This window comes from Bipolaris oryzae (genome assembly GCF_000523455.1).
Source record: "Bipolaris oryzae ATCC 44560 unplaced genomic scaffold scaffold_140, whole genome shotgun sequence".
NCBI lineage: Eukaryota > Fungi > Ascomycota > Dothideomycetes > Pleosporales > Pleosporaceae > Bipolaris > Bipolaris oryzae.
The window spans coordinates 1-17,619 of record NW_006911416.1 but is presented as its reverse complement, the minus strand read 5'-3'; the positions used below and the strand labels follow the sequence as shown (position 1 = coordinate 17,619).

General features: G+C 51.3%; 7 protein-coding genes across 7 annotated transcripts; 5 read left to right on the top strand and 2 right to left on the bottom strand.

The window, feature by feature from the left end:
* Positions 1-422: 422 nt before the first annotated feature.
* COCMIDRAFT_28856 (uncharacterized protein) lies at positions 423-1,401 on the top strand (the record flags this gene model as incomplete). Its single annotated transcript, XM_007692754.1, has 5 exons — positions 423-488; positions 586-657; positions 831-911; positions 1,030-1,166; positions 1,230-1,401. The coding sequence occupies 5 exons, from the start codon at positions 423-425 to the stop codon at positions 1,399-1,401; spliced, it is 528 nt and encodes a 175-aa protein (XP_007690944.1).
* A 686-nt stretch (positions 1,402-2,087) lies between these two features.
* On the top strand, positions 2,088-3,206 carry COCMIDRAFT_103279 (uncharacterized protein; the record flags this gene model as incomplete). Its single annotated transcript, XM_007692768.1, has 2 exons — positions 2,088-2,191; positions 2,243-3,206. 2 exons carry the CDS (start codon positions 2,088-2,090, stop codon positions 3,204-3,206), a joined length of 1,068 nt encoding a protein of 355 aa, XP_007690958.1.
* Positions 3,207-5,524: 2,318 nt separating this feature from the next.
* COCMIDRAFT_103260 (uncharacterized protein) lies at positions 5,525-7,775 on the bottom strand (the record flags this gene model as incomplete). Its single annotated transcript, XM_007692767.1, has 5 exons — positions 5,525-6,026; positions 6,080-6,903; positions 6,959-7,309; positions 7,365-7,474; positions 7,535-7,775. The coding sequence occupies 5 exons, from the start codon at positions 7,773-7,775 to the stop codon at positions 5,525-5,527; spliced, it is 2,028 nt and encodes a 675-aa protein (XP_007690957.1).
* Positions 7,776-9,488: 1,713 nt separating this feature from the next.
* COCMIDRAFT_28853 (uncharacterized protein) lies at positions 9,489-10,921 on the top strand (the record flags this gene model as incomplete). The annotated part of the gene is made up of 2 exons (XM_007692753.1): positions 9,489-9,540; positions 9,594-10,921. The coding sequence occupies 2 exons, from the start codon at positions 9,489-9,491 to the stop codon at positions 10,919-10,921; spliced, it is 1,380 nt and encodes a 459-aa protein (XP_007690943.1).
* A 1,167-nt stretch (positions 10,922-12,088) lies between these two features.
* On the top strand, positions 12,089-13,096 carry COCMIDRAFT_103282 (uncharacterized protein; the record flags this gene model as incomplete). The annotated part of the gene is made up of 2 exons (XM_007692766.1): positions 12,089-12,475; positions 12,551-13,096. 2 exons carry the CDS (start codon positions 12,089-12,091, stop codon positions 13,094-13,096), a joined length of 933 nt encoding a protein of 310 aa, XP_007690956.1.
* Positions 13,097-13,402: 306 nt separating this feature from the next.
* Positions 13,403-15,207, bottom strand: COCMIDRAFT_103244 (uncharacterized protein; the record flags this gene model as incomplete). The annotated part of the gene is made up of 2 exons (XM_007692765.1): positions 13,403-14,804; positions 14,855-15,207. 2 exons carry the CDS (start codon positions 15,205-15,207, stop codon positions 13,403-13,405), a joined length of 1,755 nt encoding a protein of 584 aa, XP_007690955.1.
* A 221-nt stretch (positions 15,208-15,428) lies between these two features.
* Positions 15,429-16,421, top strand: COCMIDRAFT_39410 (uncharacterized protein; the record flags this gene model as incomplete). Its single annotated transcript, XM_007692757.1, has 3 exons — positions 15,429-15,459; positions 15,512-15,852; positions 15,915-16,421. 3 exons carry the CDS (start codon positions 15,429-15,431, stop codon positions 16,419-16,421), a joined length of 879 nt encoding a protein of 292 aa, XP_007690947.1.
* Positions 16,422-17,619: the final 1,198 nt, after the last annotated feature.

Genomic DNA, 17,619 nt, shown 5'->3' with positions numbered 1-17,619 from the left:
CGCAAGAAAGAAACTTGCAGAAAGAATTCTCTCAGCGATCTCCAGTCAGCCAGCCAGTCGAGCATACGAACTTGACAAGAATTGGCAGAGTGCTCCACCGGGACCATAAAATCCTGCACAAGCGAAATTACACACAATCGTCTAGAACCCATTCGCTTGTCGGAAAGCGTATACCTGCTGACATCACACCGGTAAGGCTCCGAGTAGGTATCGATAAGATGGCGAAGCTGCATGAAGCTTGTTGAGAGCATCCACAAGGCGTTCCGCCCGCTGCGTGATTGGTGTACCTTGAAAACCCAGCACAGTAGTATGCAGTTGGTATGCATGATGCGCCAATAAGAATCTGCTGGGAGAAAATTGTGGCCAGGTTATATGGCGGGTCTTGAACAACATGGTTGGGGTGAGCAAAGTGTTGTGGTAATATGTCGCGTCATGAACACAACCTGCTGTCAGCAGCAGCGGGAGGGGCCGCATGCGATGATTTTTCGGTAAGTATGCTCTTTGACCATATGCGGACAGTCAACCGAGTACAATAACCTTTGTGGTATACTCATAGCGCAGTGTGTCAATGCACAACCACTGCAGGTGATAAGTAGATGGAAACGAAACAAAGACCTCAGAATCATCACCAAAGGCGGACAAGCTGCGCCACCCGGGGTATGAGATGCACTCGCACATGTTGTGGCTTCTAGTTCCGTTTGCGTTCACGGCTGAGGACTGAAAACAACGAACAGAAATCCACCACGTCGCATCCACTGCTGCGCTGTTACGACGGCGACCGGTGGACAGCAGCCTTTGAGTTTTTTATCGTGCATACACATGCTGGCTAGCCCCCACATTGCGATAAAGACTCTATCATTCCGCTGACCACACCGGGGCTCCACAACCGTTGTTGCATCGGCCGCTTGGCTGTGAGTGGAGCAGCGGATGCGTGGGTACAGATGGGCTGAACTGCAGCCGTGTAGAGGACGAATAGAAGAAGAGCGAGTGCAAACTGCTGCGTCACTATGCTGCACGACTATTACACAGGCTGACAGAGGCTTTCTTACCCGGCCAAGGAATGGTCGGGGCAGGACGGGGCTGTCGGACCATAGTGTGTTGACGCGGTCGAGAGCGTGTACCAAGAAACATCTGGTCCACGGTAGTGACGGTGATAAGAGACGGTAGTACGTACATGACGACGCTAGTGAGGCTAGACTAGATGAGGCAAAAAACACATGGCGGACTAGTGTGATGGCAACGCGGCCGGTGGAAGAGGTTCTGGAATCCGCAAGGTCGTTTTCTCCACTTTGGTTCGCGGCGACAAGACAACACGCACACGCCTTTTCCAATCACAGCATGCTGGTCCCACCCTGTGATGATCGTAATTGCGCGGCCTTGCCATGGTCGGAGAGCCGATAAAAGTGGCGCCTGTGGCAGTGCGCTTTGTCGGCGTCGTCGTCAAGATGTCGAGACTTTGTTGTTGTTATTGTTGTCCGTGGCGACAAGACCAGCTCGGTCGGTATAGCACAAGGCTGCTTGCTTGGGTGCCGCCAAGGGTAGAATAAATGGGGGGGAAGAAGGGGGATGCTTCAGTTGGCGATTCAGCAATAGCCAGCCAAGGTGTCGAGCCAGGGCGGGCCAACTGTGCCTGAGCCAGGCACACCAATCACAGAGGGGCGCGAAGCGATGGGGCCGCGCTGTCAGGGGTCGCATGTCCGGTGCAATTGGCCCCATGCAAATTAGCGACGGGGATGGTTGGCGGCACGCTAACCTGTCAAGGTCAGCCAGGAGATGAGATGGAGCAGTCCGGCTGGCGCTGCGTCTGGCCGCTTGCGTCCCTTTTCCTCCTCTTCACCGCAACATATAACATATCCACGGTCCCTCTTTTCCTATTAGCCACATTCGCGCGTTCACTCATTCACGCCCGTCTTGGTCTTGCTTGCTTGCCTTGTTGCTTGCACGCTCAGTCATTCCTTTGCTAACCCTACAACAATCCTTTATCGCTCCATCATCAGCACGCTCTGACACGCCGTTGAACGCCGTTACGACCTGTCTGCTCCATCAATACTCGCCTGTCGCATCATTACTCACAAACTTGCTGCAAAATGCGTTACTCTTCCGCCCTGGTGTTGAGCACCATCGTTGTTGGCCAAGCTGCCGCCGCCAACCTCCACAACCGTCACGCCAGCTTCCATGCTCGCCGTCAAGCGTGAGTAATGCCACAAAGACTCACACACCAGCCATTTCTAACCGTCAGTAGTGAGGCCAAGCGTTCCACTGATAGCGTCGACTGGAGCAGGGTCGCCTACGACCTGAGCGACGTCGACTGGGACAAGGTCTTCGCAACTCCTTCTCCTGTCCCGGCTCCCAAGCCAGCAGCTGAGCCTGTTGCTGAGGCCAAGCAAGTCGAGGCTGCCGCAGCCCCTACCTACCCCTCGCCCTCGGCTCCCGCTGAGGAGAAGAAGCCTGTTGTCGAGGAGAAGCCCACTCCTACTCCTACCCCCACTCCCACCCCCACCCCGGCTCCCGCCAACGACGACAAGAAGGACCCACTTGGCGATCTCCTCGACAATGTAGGCGATTCTATCAACGACATTGTCGGTGACGTCTTGAACGGACTCCAGTCAATGATCACCAGCATCGGCGCAAAGACCGGAAAGAACCCCAAGAGCAACCAGAACGGTATCTGGCTCGGCAAGGACAGCAAGTGGAGGACCCAGTTCACCAACGACAACAGCCAGGATGCTATCCTCTTCTGCTGGAGGTCCAACGACTTCAAGAACATGTGCATCAACGAGATGCAGCCCGAGATCTCTGTTGGTCTCAAGTCTGGCGAGTCCGTCGACATTTCCTTCGAGGAGAACGCCTCGGCTGCTTGCGCACCCGTCTTCCCTGACACCAAGCTGGCCATGTTCGGTGGTGTTGACAACACTTGGTTCGAGGTCACCTTCGGCCCAACTGGTGCTTTCGATGTTTCCCGCAACATCAACATGAACGGCAACAACATCTCTGCAAAGGGCTCCAAGTGCAAGTCAGACATGGACACTTGCGTCTTCAAGTGCAAGAATGGCTTGACCACTTGCGAGAAGGGTTCCGACTACGACCTCTTCAACTGCGATGCTGGCAATGGTGGCGGCGGTGGCTACGACCCAATCATGGCCGGTACCGGTGGTGGTTGCGCTATGGGCCAGAGCGGCGAGGTCATCAGGGTTGTCCTTTCATAAGCGGTGTCAACCCGATCTTTTCGGCGTCGGTCATCTCTTCATGTTGGTTTGCATATATCCTCTTTGCCATATTCCCCCTTGTTCTTGGACATGACTCGTCACACAAGCAATCTTTTAGACACGGTTGTTTGGCGAGATACCCCATTCGCACTTTTTTGGGTACTGGTTAGCCCGTCCATTTACGCTTCCCGTTCAGGCTCTCAGTGGTCATGTCTATTTAGTAAATGTTTATTGTTAGTCTTGCAATCCTTTAAAAGTTCCAAAAAAAGATACAACTTGCCTATCTTTTCATGCGTGATGCGATCGACAATCAAGGCTGCGAAATGTTTCGGCTAGTAAGCGCCTGAGGCATTGCACTGCCGTCCCCAACTTAGCGACGCGAATCCCCTTGTTAATAGCTGCTCCCTCCCAATTTACCCACGGAGCAGGCAATTATCCCGATGGAGGACTCGTTGCGATTCCAAGATCCCAACAAGCCAACTTCCCCCATCTCGGCCCACAGACCATAACGAACAAAAAGATAATGGTAGGGGTGCCCCGTAAATCAGTCGTTCGCTCAGCTAAGCGATCGTGTTATCCCTCGTACCGTTGTTTCATCGCAACGCATACGATGACGGCCCGACAAGGGGATATGGCCTATAGCCGTTGAATAAAAAAAAACTCTCATGAACAACGGTCAGAAAAAAACGGGCTAACAAAGCTGCAACGTAAACAAAGGAAACCCAGCCAGATGAAGGGAGAGAGAGCATTACGCGTAAACCGTACCTTTCCCCCTTGCGGCAGGCACACGCAGCATAGCCCATGCCTAGCCAATAAACCAGAATTTGTGGGGTCTGGCTCGGACATATGAGCGAAAGCAGCCGCAGTTGTGGGTTCCAGTCAATAAATAAAAGGTGGTGATGACGACGATAGCGAACTTGGGGGGTTAAGGGTGAGGGGAGGTAGGTACACAGTAGAGAAAGAGAGCCAGATTGCGCGCCTTTCCTGTGCACAGACAGAAGCATACGAAATGACGGAAGGCGCAGTTTCGGCCGCGCAATGTGACTGGATGGATGGATGGATGGCGCCGAGCCCCGATGCTGCTACTGCGAGTGGAAGGGTTGTAAGCTGCATCTGTGTGTAAAGGACATAACAACAATAATAGCAGTGTTAAGTGAACGCGCGATAAGGGCGCAGCGAATGACATTGTGTCATGTCGATGACGCCCCCTATAGTAGCTAGTAGAAACAAGGCAGAGTATTGATTACATCATGGGACATGGCAATAGGCAAGGCAAAGCTTTTGTATCCTACATCTATCTCTCTCTTAGTCCTATTCGTATGATATGTACTTAGATCCGTGCAAATCGAGCATGGCTGCATCGCTCAAAATGCGCACGTACTATACCGATGGACAGCTCAACCTGGGCGGACACCCCTGCTACATAAGTACACTAGATGCCCGTTGAGCTCTGACTGCGCCAAATGTCCACTAGCAATCCGGCTGCACCAGCTATCCATACCACGCCTGCTGACCCGTCTACTTATACTGCGCCGGTGCACAGGGTTACTAGTAACCCTTGGGCAGAAGCTACGATCCCGACCAACGAGTATACGAGGATGCCTCTTTTTCCACGATAGAGAACCATGCAATCTAACAAGTTCTAATTTATTATACGTCTCTTACTAAGTATACCTTGCTCCTTAGCCCAGCGATGGCGTGCACCAACGAAGGTGAAGGTGAAGGTAGTCAAGGTCGACTAGAGTAGGACTCATGGGTACTGCACTCCCTACACCCGTTCAACACCAGCTGCACATATGCCCGTTGAGCTAGCTGGTTCGGCTACAGCATATGCCTATTGATCTGGCTAAGCTAAGTTAGAGCAGTGGACATTTGGACACGTAGACGTGTAGTGCAGCTGGCATCATTCTACTACCTTCCATAGTGATAACAACATTAGGCTCAGTAGGTTCAGACTCTAATTTCCAAAATTTCAGTCTCGGTTTTAGTGGGTTTGAATTCTGACCTTGAGGCTGCAATCGTCACGCATACAAGACCTTTGGCAAGGAGAATCGACATCACGATGAACAAACTTCAGTATGCGTCACCAAAACATACCAACTAGTGGCAAAATCATGCTCATAAATGCTCCATTCCAGAAAAACACCACTATAGTTCAAGCAATACTCCACATGTACCATGAGCTGTGTCCTAACAATCTCAGATGCGAAATGCCCTTTCTGTACTCATACATTTGCTCACGAACTATATCTGTCTAGTTCGCATATGTGACGAAATTCGGGATATAAGATACGACTTTCAACGCCAGATTTGGCCCTCTACAACTCATCGTGGTCGTTGGGGACATCGTCATCACCAGCGCCACCTGAAGAACCGTAGAGCTTGGAGGTGATGGGGTAGGCGACGTCGGAAAGCTTCTGGAACTGCTCGTCGAAGTCCTCAGCGGCAGCGTCACCAGCATTGCTCTCGAGCCAGTCCTGGGTCTCCTTGACAGCCTCAAGAAGAGACTCCTTGTCGTCGTCCTCAATCTTGCCACCAAGACCCTCCTCGTCGTTGACCTGGTTCTTGAGGCTGTAGGCGTAGTTCTCGAGCTTGTTGCGGGCCTCAATGCGCTCGCGGGTAGCCTTGTCCTCCTCAGCGTACTTCTCGGCCTCCTCAACCATGCGGTCAATCTCCTCCTTGCTGAGACGTCCCTTGTCGTTGGTGATGGTGATGCTCTCACCCTTGCCAGTGCCCTTATCAACAGCGCCGACCTTGAGGATACCGTTGGAGTCGAGCTCGAAAGTGACCTCAATCTGGGGAACACCACGGGGCGCAGGACTATGAAATGTTAGTTGACGCTCAAATACGCTGAATCGGCATTGAAAACTTACGGAATGTTGGTGAGCTCGAACTTTCCGAGCTGGTTGTTGTCCTTGGTCATGGATCGCTCGCCTTCGAATACCTGGATCAGGACGACAGGCTGGTTGTCCGCAGCCGTGGAGAAGATCTGGCTCTTCTTGGTGGGGATGGTGGTACCACGCTTGATCAAGGTAGTCATGACACCGCCAGTGGTCTCGATACCGAGGGTAAGAGGGTTGACATCCATGAGAATGACACCGCTGGTGCGGTCCTCGCCGGAGAGAACACCACCCTGGACGGCGGCACCGTAAGCGACAGCCTCATCGGGGTTGACATCCTTGCGGGCCTTCTTTCCGAAGAACTCCTCAAGCATGGCCTGAACCTTGGGGATACGGGTAGAACCACCAACGAGGACAATGTCGTCGATGTCGCTCTTCTTCATCTTGGCGTCCTTGAGAACCTGCTCAACAGGCTTGAGAGTCTTCTTGAAAAGATCGTTGTTGAGCTCCTCGAACTTGGCGCGGGTAAGAGTCTCAGAGAAGTCCTTGCCCTTGAAGAAGGACTCGATCTCGATCTTGGTGGACTTCTGGGAAGAAAGAGTGCGCTTGGCCTTCTCAACCTCACGCTTGAGCTTACCCATGGTCTTAGCGTCCTTGGTGATGTCGACATTGTTCTCCTTGTTGTACTTCTTGGCGAAGTAGTTGATGACACGGTTATCGAAGTCCTCACCACCGAGATGAGTATCACCGGCAGTAGCCTGGACCTCGAAAACGCCCTCCTCAATGGTGAGGATGGAGACATCGAAAGTACCACCACCAAGATCGTAGACGAGAACCTGGCGTTCACCTTGGTCGGTCTGCGGAAGCGAGTTAGTTTGGTCCTTGGAGTAGCAGGTTGCTATAGTATCTTACCTTGTCAAGACCGTAGGCGAGAGCGGCGGCGGTGGGCTCGTTGACCACACGGAGAACGTTGAGACCGGCGATAGTACCAGCGTCCTTAGTGGCGGCACGCTGAGCGTCGTTGAAGTAGGCGGGGACAGTAACAACGGCGTTCTTGACAGGCTCACCAAGGTAGCTCTCGGCAACCTCCTTCATCTTACCGAGAACCATAGCGGAGACCTCTTCGGGTGTGAAGGTCTTCTCCTTGCCGTGAACCTCGACACCAACGCGGGTCTGGCCATTCTTGTTGAGAACCTTGAAGGGGAAGTGCTTGATGTCGTTCTGGACAGACTTGTCGGTGTACTTTTGACCAATGAGACGTTTCTACTCTCCAATTAGCATAATGTGTTTCGAATAGCGGGGTATGGAGAATGCGTACGATGTCGAAAATGGTTCGGTGGGGGTTGGAGGCGAACTGGTTCTTGGCGGCGTCTCCAACAAGGCGCTCCTCATCTGTGAAGGCGACCCAAGAAGGAGTAATACGGTTACCTGTAGAGGGAATTGGTTAGTTGGGAGCGTCTGCGAGCAATTGGTAGTGGCGGGGCTTACCCTGGTCGTTGGCGATGATTTCAACTTGGCCGTTCTTCATGACACCAACGCAAGAGTACGTGGTTCCCAGATCGATACCAATAACGGGGCCGGAGACGGCATTGCCGTCGTCCTTTGCGGAATCATTGTCCTTGGCGTGTGCTGTCTTAGCCAGCATCAGACCGCCGACGAGGACAAGGAGAAGGTAAAAGGCGATCGACCATGTCGAGCGCCTGCTCGCATTCCGTGAGCTGCGCGCCATTGTGAGTGTGTGTGGAGTAGGGTCTCTCGGAGACTATATGTGGCCTTGAGTGCCAGAAGCAAGTGCGGGCGTAACTCTCTTCGAGTTCGCAATGTGGTGGAGTAGACAAAGCTCTCCGGGTATCGTAAAGAAAGGAAACCAAAGGCAAGTTGGAATTGGTCCTAAGGTGAGTGAAGGGAGAAGGAGAAGAGCGGTGGAGGGCTGCTGTTATATGCACGCCCAGTCGTGGAAGTATTTAGAAAGAACACCTTGCGATCTCGAAATACTAGCTCCGGAAACGGACTAGCGCATACACTGGACCATGGCACTTTTGCCCCAGTCGCCCGCTACAGCCTCAATTTCATCCGTGTTTAATGCAACCCGTTACATGACACGTGTAATTTAGCGACAACGGCTTTCTGTGTAGCCTTTGTGAAATTGTGATATCGTAGTCTATTTGTGGTTGCGCGCCCACAGGCAGCTTGAAGCGCATTGGAATGGGCAAGTAACAGCTGCAGTGGCCCTACCGCTGGTCGTTATCTAGTGGCCGATACCCCTCCATCTAAGCGAATGCGCTCCAGTCCTCTGGCGATTCTCGATATGCTTTTTTTCCCTCTGATGAAGCGGTGGACCAGACGGCGGGTGCCTAATATCGACTCATACATTATAAACACGTCGAAATTTCCGGCTTGTTCATGGGTGATTGCCCAGGGTTTCTGTGGCGGCCAGCTCCAGGTGTCCTTTTACTCTAAATGTGGGGGGTGCTTCCAAAACAGCTAAGCCAAAATTGACACTCGACCATCTACCAATAAACAGTCACCACATTGGAGGCTCTATACTCTTCTCTACCTAAATGCAACGTTTCCCTAATGCTAACATCTAATTGCCACCTATGCGCATTGTCTAGTCATCTTAAGTGCTGCTGCTGCCTATAGAGAGGCGCACGGCATTCCTTACGGACCCTTTAGCACCCGTTCATGACATGGTGCCATTGATGAATTCCTTCGATTACTTCAACATGTTAATATGCGCCACGTAATTCACGTTGTCGCGCGTCACTATTGTGTCCATGATTCTACACGAAAGCAGTTTGTGAATATAGCATACTTGTCAACTACTACGGCTTGGCCACACACACAAATGAAGACCATCATTCTGGAAGTATCTCGACTAGTCCAGGCACTCCACAGCCTCAAATTCACTGTACAATAGCCTCTTTCGTGTTACATGTCTGCGCGACGCTGGCAGAGAAGAGCAATCTTATCCCGCTGCATGGCGCAATCCTGTCACGCTGACGCGACGAATCCGACATATTCCCTGCTTAGGTCATCAACTTTATTTCAATTACAATGTATCACTGCTGTCACAGCATGCTGTTTGCTGGCCATCACATGCTGAGTCTACGCGTCTAGAGTGCGTACTACTACCACATTTCCCACGAGCGACGACGAGTAAAACAGTAAGCGGTCAAACCCTACGTTCTGATTGGACAATACCCTGTCACTACGTCATAGACTCACGCGTCGTTACCAAACCCGGCTCTGACACTTCTGACACTGAACTTGGAATCATGTGCGACAGCACTCATTTCTATATATAGCATAGCTCAAAAGATGTATTCCGTTATCTGTCTTGGAATACATAAATGCTGTCTTGGCTCGCTTCCGTAACAGTCCTTTTTAAGCATTTTGCTAACGTGTCATTGGATACATAGATAAAAAGCACCTTGGCAACATGTCTGACAAAGCTGTGGACCCTGCGGCAAGAGACAAATATCTCCTTCAAGGTACACCCATATAGAAAACACTTCATCGCCTTAACGTGCCTAACCATACTCAGTAACCGCGGGCCCATCCTACAACCCTTCGGAGCATGAACAAGTAGCAGTAAACGGTGCCGACCCAACCTATGTCGAAAGCGACCTCTTATCTGCCTGGATACGCGTTCGTATAAAGGACTACCATGGCTTGCCTCGCGGTTCGCCAGCCTCATCGTCGTACTTCGACCACCCGCAACATACCTCGGATCGCTATTCCATCGCCTACTCTTTCATTCCCAAACAAGACATGTCTGGCTCCGACTTGGTCATGGGATTTGACTATGGCCATTCAATCAGACATCAATTGCCTCCAGGTTTCAAATACGCGATGAAAATTGCAACTAGCTTGCTCGACCCAGGCCTGTATTCCGATCCCTACTCTGACCAACCGTACCTGTACGGTCCAGCGCTATCAAGTTTCTTCGCTTTCCAGATCGGCGAAAAGACGAGCGTCATGTCTCCATCTGACCAGCTCTCCCAGCTCGAGCAAGACTCAGCCAATGTCATAGAAGAAGGCGCTTATGGAAGCGGTGCTGAGATACGTAAGACGCTCAACATGCCTTCTAAATGGAAGAAGAGGCGGAAGTTCTTTCTCGATACAAAGGCACTCGCAGATTTCACCTTCGAGAAGGACAGAATGTACCATGCAGATTTCTTCAATCCGCACTTGGATTTTGCCAATTTCGCCTTGAGGTTACCAGGCTTCTCCATCAGTGTCGCACGGTACGTGGACGAGAAGACGCATCATCTGAGATACGTCTTGCGAAACCGCAAGACGGAAGAAGCGTTGTTAGTTGTGATTTTCAGATTACTATATGGGAAGGAGTTGGAGGCTACACTGGAGCAGGAGAAGGAAAATGGGAATATGCCAGCTGCGCCTGAGACAGTGACCAGTCAGTCAGGAGAAAACAGTACAGGTCATGATGGGCAGACCAAGGCCTCTCCTGTCGAGGAAGCCGAAAGAACGACTTCGCAGTCCCCACCAGCAGGGACGGAACCCAACGTAGCCAAGCCAGAGCGACCAGAGCCTACGACGACGGAATCCTCAGCCACGGATTCTGAGCATGACGACAGAAATGGCCAGGGCTATATTGGCCAAGCATCTACTGCGATATCAAGCTTAACGAGCTCAGTAGTCGCGGTATATGCGGCATTGGGGTTTAAATACTCGTCTTCTTCAACCTCTGATTCTGAGGCATCGAACAGGAGTCGTTCCCCACAGCCGTCAGATCAATCCATGGACGCAAGGATCGACGATATGGACAATGAGACGGTGGAGAAGTTCCTGCGGGATCAGACTAGCAATGTTCGAGATGCTCCAAGGGCCAGTCATAGCCAAGATGGGTAGGCCGTGTATTCTCTCTTCCCTGCAATATACAGAATTAATGTTTGGCGTTTTTTCCATCAGACAATTGGCATGATAATATTCTCTTCGTCTTGAATGCGGCCAGCACATTTATACATCGGCGATGCGACTAAAGATGACAAATTCAAGTAATGCGGGGATGACAAGCCCGCCCCATGAAAACAACGGGGATGCCACCCGTTTGGACTTTCTTACACTATGCAGTATTAGGATCATTGTTCAACACCTGTCAGTCTCAACGTTGCGCCTCAACAATAATGTTTCCTTTGCGCAAGAGGTACAATACTTGTACAAGGCCAATGCCTCCAACTGTTGAACTGAAACCTATACTTTACAACACCTGGACACGGAAATTATGAGCAGACCCGCGGAGGCATTATTATTATAGCAAAAAAAGTCGACTCGGCCTATGATAGGAAGTCAGCCAGTGACGCTTGCCTGATGCCAGCCTAACAACGCACGTCCCACGAGCCCCACATCCATCTCGAAGATCATGAAACCCAAAAGAAGACTCCTTGACACGCGCTTTGCACCGAGCATCCGTCCGAGGGCAACAATACACGCCCTCATGACGCATTGGGCGGATCGCAATTAACGTCTACCAAGGCTGGGCTTCTTAGGCCCAAGGCTAATACTTTGCATGCGGAAAGGGAGAGCACCGGGGCTAAAACAGTCGGTGACCTCGTCAGCCTAATCGATCTGCGTTTCGGATACTCGAGCTTCCATGGCACTAACACTGCTTTGTCGCGAAAGACTGCCCCAAGCACCCTCGCAGACACGCCTGTGATTTGCGGTAGGGTACCGACTCCATCGGCGTCAGCGTTCCCGTAGGCTTGCAGTTGTCAACGTTTCCAGTCCAGAGCATCTTGAGGCACTTTTAGTGGCGCGGATTCATGCGTTGCCGAACGATGACAATCCTTCTTTAGGGCTCTGACTATCACGTTTTTTTCTTTCTCTCCGGTTGTAATCTACGTGAATAACCTTTTTTCCCCCGGATACGAATTAGCCCATCTTTCCTTCCGTACATAGTGAGCGCTGTATTCGGTCCTTCCACAAACTTTCGGTCAAGCAACCATGATAAGTACCTGTTTGGATCTCGCACTTTTGTGCCATCCTGTGCTTGCACTCCTCACAATCCAACTGTCCAAAATGCAGACGCAACAATCGTGGTGGCAGTACTTTCTGCTCAGTTTCCTGTCTTTACTCGCTATCCGCTATGCAAGCAGCGCAAGCACACCGTCGTTGAATACCACTCTCGACGCAGTTGCCACAATTACATGCCAATCAGAAGACTCGCCAAATCCAATTGCATCGACATACCCAAACAACGCCACTGGAGTCCTCAACGGCACAGTCTCAATCGTTCCTATCCCACTGGACCTCGCACGCCAACTAATTCCCTCTCAATACCGCATCTTGGAACATGCTTACCGCCACCTCCTCCCCACATTCCCAAAGGACATGTACCCTGCCGTCGTCCAAGCCGTGCACGATCACGACATCCGATTCCAAGGCTTCAATATCCCAGACTTCTCGGTAAGCTTAAATCACTCTACTATATGCCGCATCCTCCACATAACTCCCGACTAACCAACCCCCCTTAAAAAACAGCGTGCAGGAATCGAATTCCCCTTCCTCGACCTCCTAGGCGACAACTCCACATCCTTCAAATGGGTACCCTCGCTCTTAATATCCGCCGACAATGCCGCTGCCATCCAAGGAGCACAGGCTTATGGCACCACCACCTACCCTTCCACCTTTGACCCCACATGCAACTCCTACCGTGCCGTGCCCTCCGCCGCTCACCCCGGCACCACTTCCTACGGCGGCCACAGCGTCGAAGCTGGGGCCGCGTGTGCAGACACGCAATTTCACAGCACATCTCAGCAACCGTACCCGCTTAGTTTCTTCGTCAACGTCACGAATCAAATCATTTTCGCAGACGGCAAGTCCTGCGATAACATGATTCGTCTCTTCAACACGAGTTTGAGCACCGCGCCAAATCGTATTGAGAATGTTAAAGGGTCGGTAAGAGCGAAGATGGAGCCGTTCAAGACGGAGCAGGTGTGGGATGGGGTTTATGGCATTAGATTTGCATCGGCGTTTATCGAGAATAATTATCTTCCGTGTGAGAACTTTCGGGGGTACGGCGCGTAGGTTTTTCTTGCTGGAAATCCGGAAAGCCAAAGGATGAGGAGTTGATTTCGACTCGTCAGTCCCTCCCCCCTTGCTACGACATGGTTGTCGTTATGATATGAGGGAGTTCTGGGAAACATGTGTTAACTCATTTTTTTTCAAATGGTTAAAGGGAAAGTAAAAAGGGATACCCGATTTGCAGCTGTTTTTAGAGCATTGTAAATACATAGGCATACAATACCATAACATATTTCTACGTCATTTCAATTCATTGAAAAAAAAGAGAAATCTTTATATATTCTTCTACACTATCTATCAGCTGATTGTTTATTTCACACCTAGTAGACCCTTTAGTCTGAGTATCTTGCCCTGAATGATGCCTTTTAGGCCACCCACACCCGTGGCTGGCACCTCATCAACGCCCACAAAGCGCCTGACGAGCAGATTGAAAATGTTTCCAAAGCCCAATGCCATGACTGTACTGGTGAGGATGATGACGTTGTACGGCATACTGAAATCGGGGGTTGGCAGGGGAAGAAGCAACGAGGTTGTGCGGACGTAGATGCCCTTGTTATCACCGGAAGATGGAGATAACACGCGAATGACAGCAGGAGCGACATCAAAGCCTCGGTTCGCATCTGGCGGATACTCTGTGTACCGCAGAATAGCCTTTTCAAAGTCGTAGGTCAAAGTGAGCGTGGAGTCAGGTGGGATAACCATGCGTAGCTCGAGGTGAGTGCCTCGTTTACGGTCAACTGCTGGTCGGTAGTATGTCTCTTTGATGGGAGTTTGATCTGTGGTGTCGATGTGAGCGCGTAGTGTGTGCAGATACGGCTTCATGAACCAGGGCAGAGACTCGAGGTACACGACCTCGACTGCTTGTTGTTTGGATGGGTTGCGGATGACTGCCTGGATACTACCTCGCTCCTGGCCATGGCCGTTGATAGATCTTGCAGCAAAAACAAGAGGATCTGGGCGAACCAAACCTGTCTTCATCTTCTGTTCAGGGAGAGCAAGGTCAAAACTCTGGCCTGTAGGAAGCCCGAAGCACCGGAGAGTGTCTGATGCCAGCTTTCTCTCTGTGAACTGGCCTTCAGTCTTTACTTCCATGATGCGTTCCGGCGGCATATTGATACAAACATTGTGGGCATCGTCTATGTTCTCATCTATCAGCGGGCAGGCGCCCCGGAGCGGCCTTCCGAAAACTTCCTCGAGGGTCCAAGGAAGCTCAGTGCCCTTGTTAAGGGGATAGCAAGTATCATGCGCATTGTAGGGCTTGGATGTGTCGCATTCCATTTGTTCAATGGGAAGAGGCCGCGGGATCGGATTGTCTCTCGGGCGCTTCGCTCTGGCGATGTCCAGAACCATGTCCACACTCTGCTCCATCTCTATAGAGCAAGTGGAGCTACCCTCGCTACATGTAGGGCGAACATCTACAGCCATGGTCTGGAATGCAGCATCAAACAGCTTATGTCCATCAAGAAGACTGGAAACACCAGCCTTCCCCTTGCAGGGTAGCAGTTTCAAGAAGGGAGTCAAGTTCTCAGTGCAGACGACTTCGTGAGGTAGGGTGCCGTGAAGCAGGTGGAGGTTGGATGAATTGCCATGCTGACCTTCCGGGTCAAAGGACATGACGGGGCGTATGGTCTTGGTAGCATCGATGAAGTTTATCGAGGCGCAGAAGAGGCCAGACAAGGCATTGGTGAGTTTCAGCCATCTGGCAAATGCTCTGTAGACACTGTTAGCATGTGATGAATGCTGTATGCATACGACACGTACTCCTCCTCAGTCGCAGCCTCGACCCACGCCCACAGCTCGACGCCGGTGCCTCCTTCTCGCGCCCCGTTCCATGGCCGCTGTCCCCAATTGTCGGCATCCCATCTTCCAACGCTGAATCTCAGGTGCAATTCCTTGGCATGCGCATGTTGCAGGATCTGGCCAAAGGAGCGCGGGAAATAACGGAAGTTTTGTGCTTCAAAGGCAGCCACGCTTTCGTTGCTGCGGAAGTTGAAAGAGGCCAGAAGGGTGTTCTGCGGCAGGGGCCGAAGGAGGAGACGCTCACTGTAGTCGGAGCCTGCCGATACAAGTGCAATCAAGGCATTGAGCAACAGAAGGGTGAAAGACGAGAGCATGGCAGCATGGCAGCGCTCTCTACGCGGACAGGATGGTGATGGTGAGGGTAGTGGTGGTGATGAAGGGCGCCCCACGTGTGATTGGTCAGGCGCAGTCCATGTAGACCAACCCTACTTGGCATTGCCGCGGTCGCAGCGTCGCGATTTCTTTTGACCGTCACCTCACCTCGACCTCTCCTCCACATCACGATAATAGCAACTAATACTAGATAGATTGAATCATGGCTGCAGCAGAGACGCGTAGGCTGCTCGGTATGCAACACAATCAACCCCAAGAAAATATCAACCCTGACACATGATGCAGAGCAGCTCATGGGCGAACAGCTCATGAACGGAACCGACCAGCGCGCGCCCCAGCTCAGCATCACCGACCCCAAGGTCTGCCGCTCGTATTTAGTCGGCAACTGCCCGCACGATCTCTTCACCAACACCAAGAACGAACTGGGGCCCTGTCCCAAAGTCCACAATGAGGCGCTCAAGACCGAGTACCAGGAGGCTGACGCAGACCAGAAGCGCAGGTGGGGCTTCGAGTTTGACTATATGCGCGACATGCAGCATCACATTGACGCCTGTAATCGCAAGATAGATTCGGCCCAGCGCCGCCTAGAAAAGACGCCTGAAGAGATCCGGCAGACCAACGCTCTTGTCAGTAGCCTAGCCTGACCCCGTCGGGGAGTTTTGAAGGCATATGCTAACAACCTGCGCAGCTCAAAGCAATCAACGAACTCACAAAGTCTATCGAAGCCGGCATGCTGGAAATCAAGATAATGGGTGAGGAAGGCATGGTCAACATGGCCGTCCAGGAGTTCACAAAAGTCCGCTACAAGAAGGCCGAGAAGGAGGAGCGCGAGCGCGAACTACGCGCCCTTTCCGACACAGGCGGTCCTTCGGGACACCAGAAACTCCAAGTGTGCGATGTATGCGGTGCGTACCTCAGCCGTCTGGACAACGATCGTCGGTTAGCAGACCATTTCTACGGAAAGATGCATCTTGGCTACGCCCAGATGCGTAAGTCATACGAGGCGCTGTCCAAGGAGCTCAAGGACCGTGCGCCGCCTCGCAACTCTTATGCTCCCTCTGGCGGTGACATGGATCGAGGCAGTGGAGGCGGATGGGGCGGCGGTGGCGGTGGTGGTTACGGCGGAGGCGGCGGAGGCGGCGGCTACCGTGGCGGACGAGGAGGTCGTCGCGGCGGCAGAAGAGGAGGCTGGTAAAAGGAAAAACGTTGTCTCCCCTTGTGTCTTCGGCGTTAAGGTGTGTCGACTTGAGATTCCCAAAAAACTGGTGCAGCTTACCACAGTATTTTCTATTGGTTCTTGTTTTTTTGGGCAGCGATGCGAAAGAGAAGGGAACAAAGCACCAAAAACTACCGCGACTTTTAGGGTAGTTAGGGCTGTATAACAGGTTTAGCGACGTTTTACTGATGGGCCTCCCTCCCAGTGGAGCCCTGCTTGAGCTTGTCAAATCTTTTCGAATTACCTGTACGCTTCTTCTTTTTTTCCTCTCTACTCCAGATGCAAACTTGATATGCTTCTAACCGTCATTCAAGGGATCAGTTGAGCGACTGCCGGACCCTGATACTGGATGCGAAGCATGCCGTTTGTTGTGCATTGTCACAGGTGCGTGGGTTCTGTTGTCCCATCTATGGCTCTATTATCCTATGACTTGATTTCTTCGATGTGATCCAAGTGCTTGTTTACCTGTAAAATACGCAAAGGCATAAGTATCTCCTGGTGCCGTAGAAGAATTAGTAAGTCGAGACTGTAGTAATCCACCAAGCCTTTACTGCTTCAAGAACATGCAGTCGAATCACTGCTTTGCAAAATCAATCTAAAAGTACATCCCAGATATCGAAGACTTATTGCAGTATTAAAACTGGGTATACTTCAATCTTCCGAGTCCACGGAAAGAACTGTCTTCTTGACTGACTACTGCAAAATCCACTTCCGATCCAGCCATACATCCAGTTACTTCAGATAGCCCGTATCATTGGATATACACAACTATCAAGTACATCAATCTACACATCGTCCTTTGTCATTGTTAGAAAAGACCAATCTCAATCTTCCTGCATGAACATAGCTTGTAATGATTTTTGCATTCCTCCATTTTCCTATACTACGTAAGTAGAATTGGAAAAATGATATATATACATCTGCTACTTTTCCCATACACACGATTCTTCTCGATCTACCATCCAACACACTCCCCGTATGCTTTCTATTTTTTTTCTTTTCCATTATCATATATAACGTGGTTCACAAGCGAGCTGATCACCCAAGCGAGCTGATCACTTCCCACCAGCGCGTCAACGTCGATACTACAACGCGTTATGTCTCAACAACGTCAACATCTATTAACTTATCCTGAATCAGATCTTCAACTTGCTCTTTTTGATATCCGATCGCAACG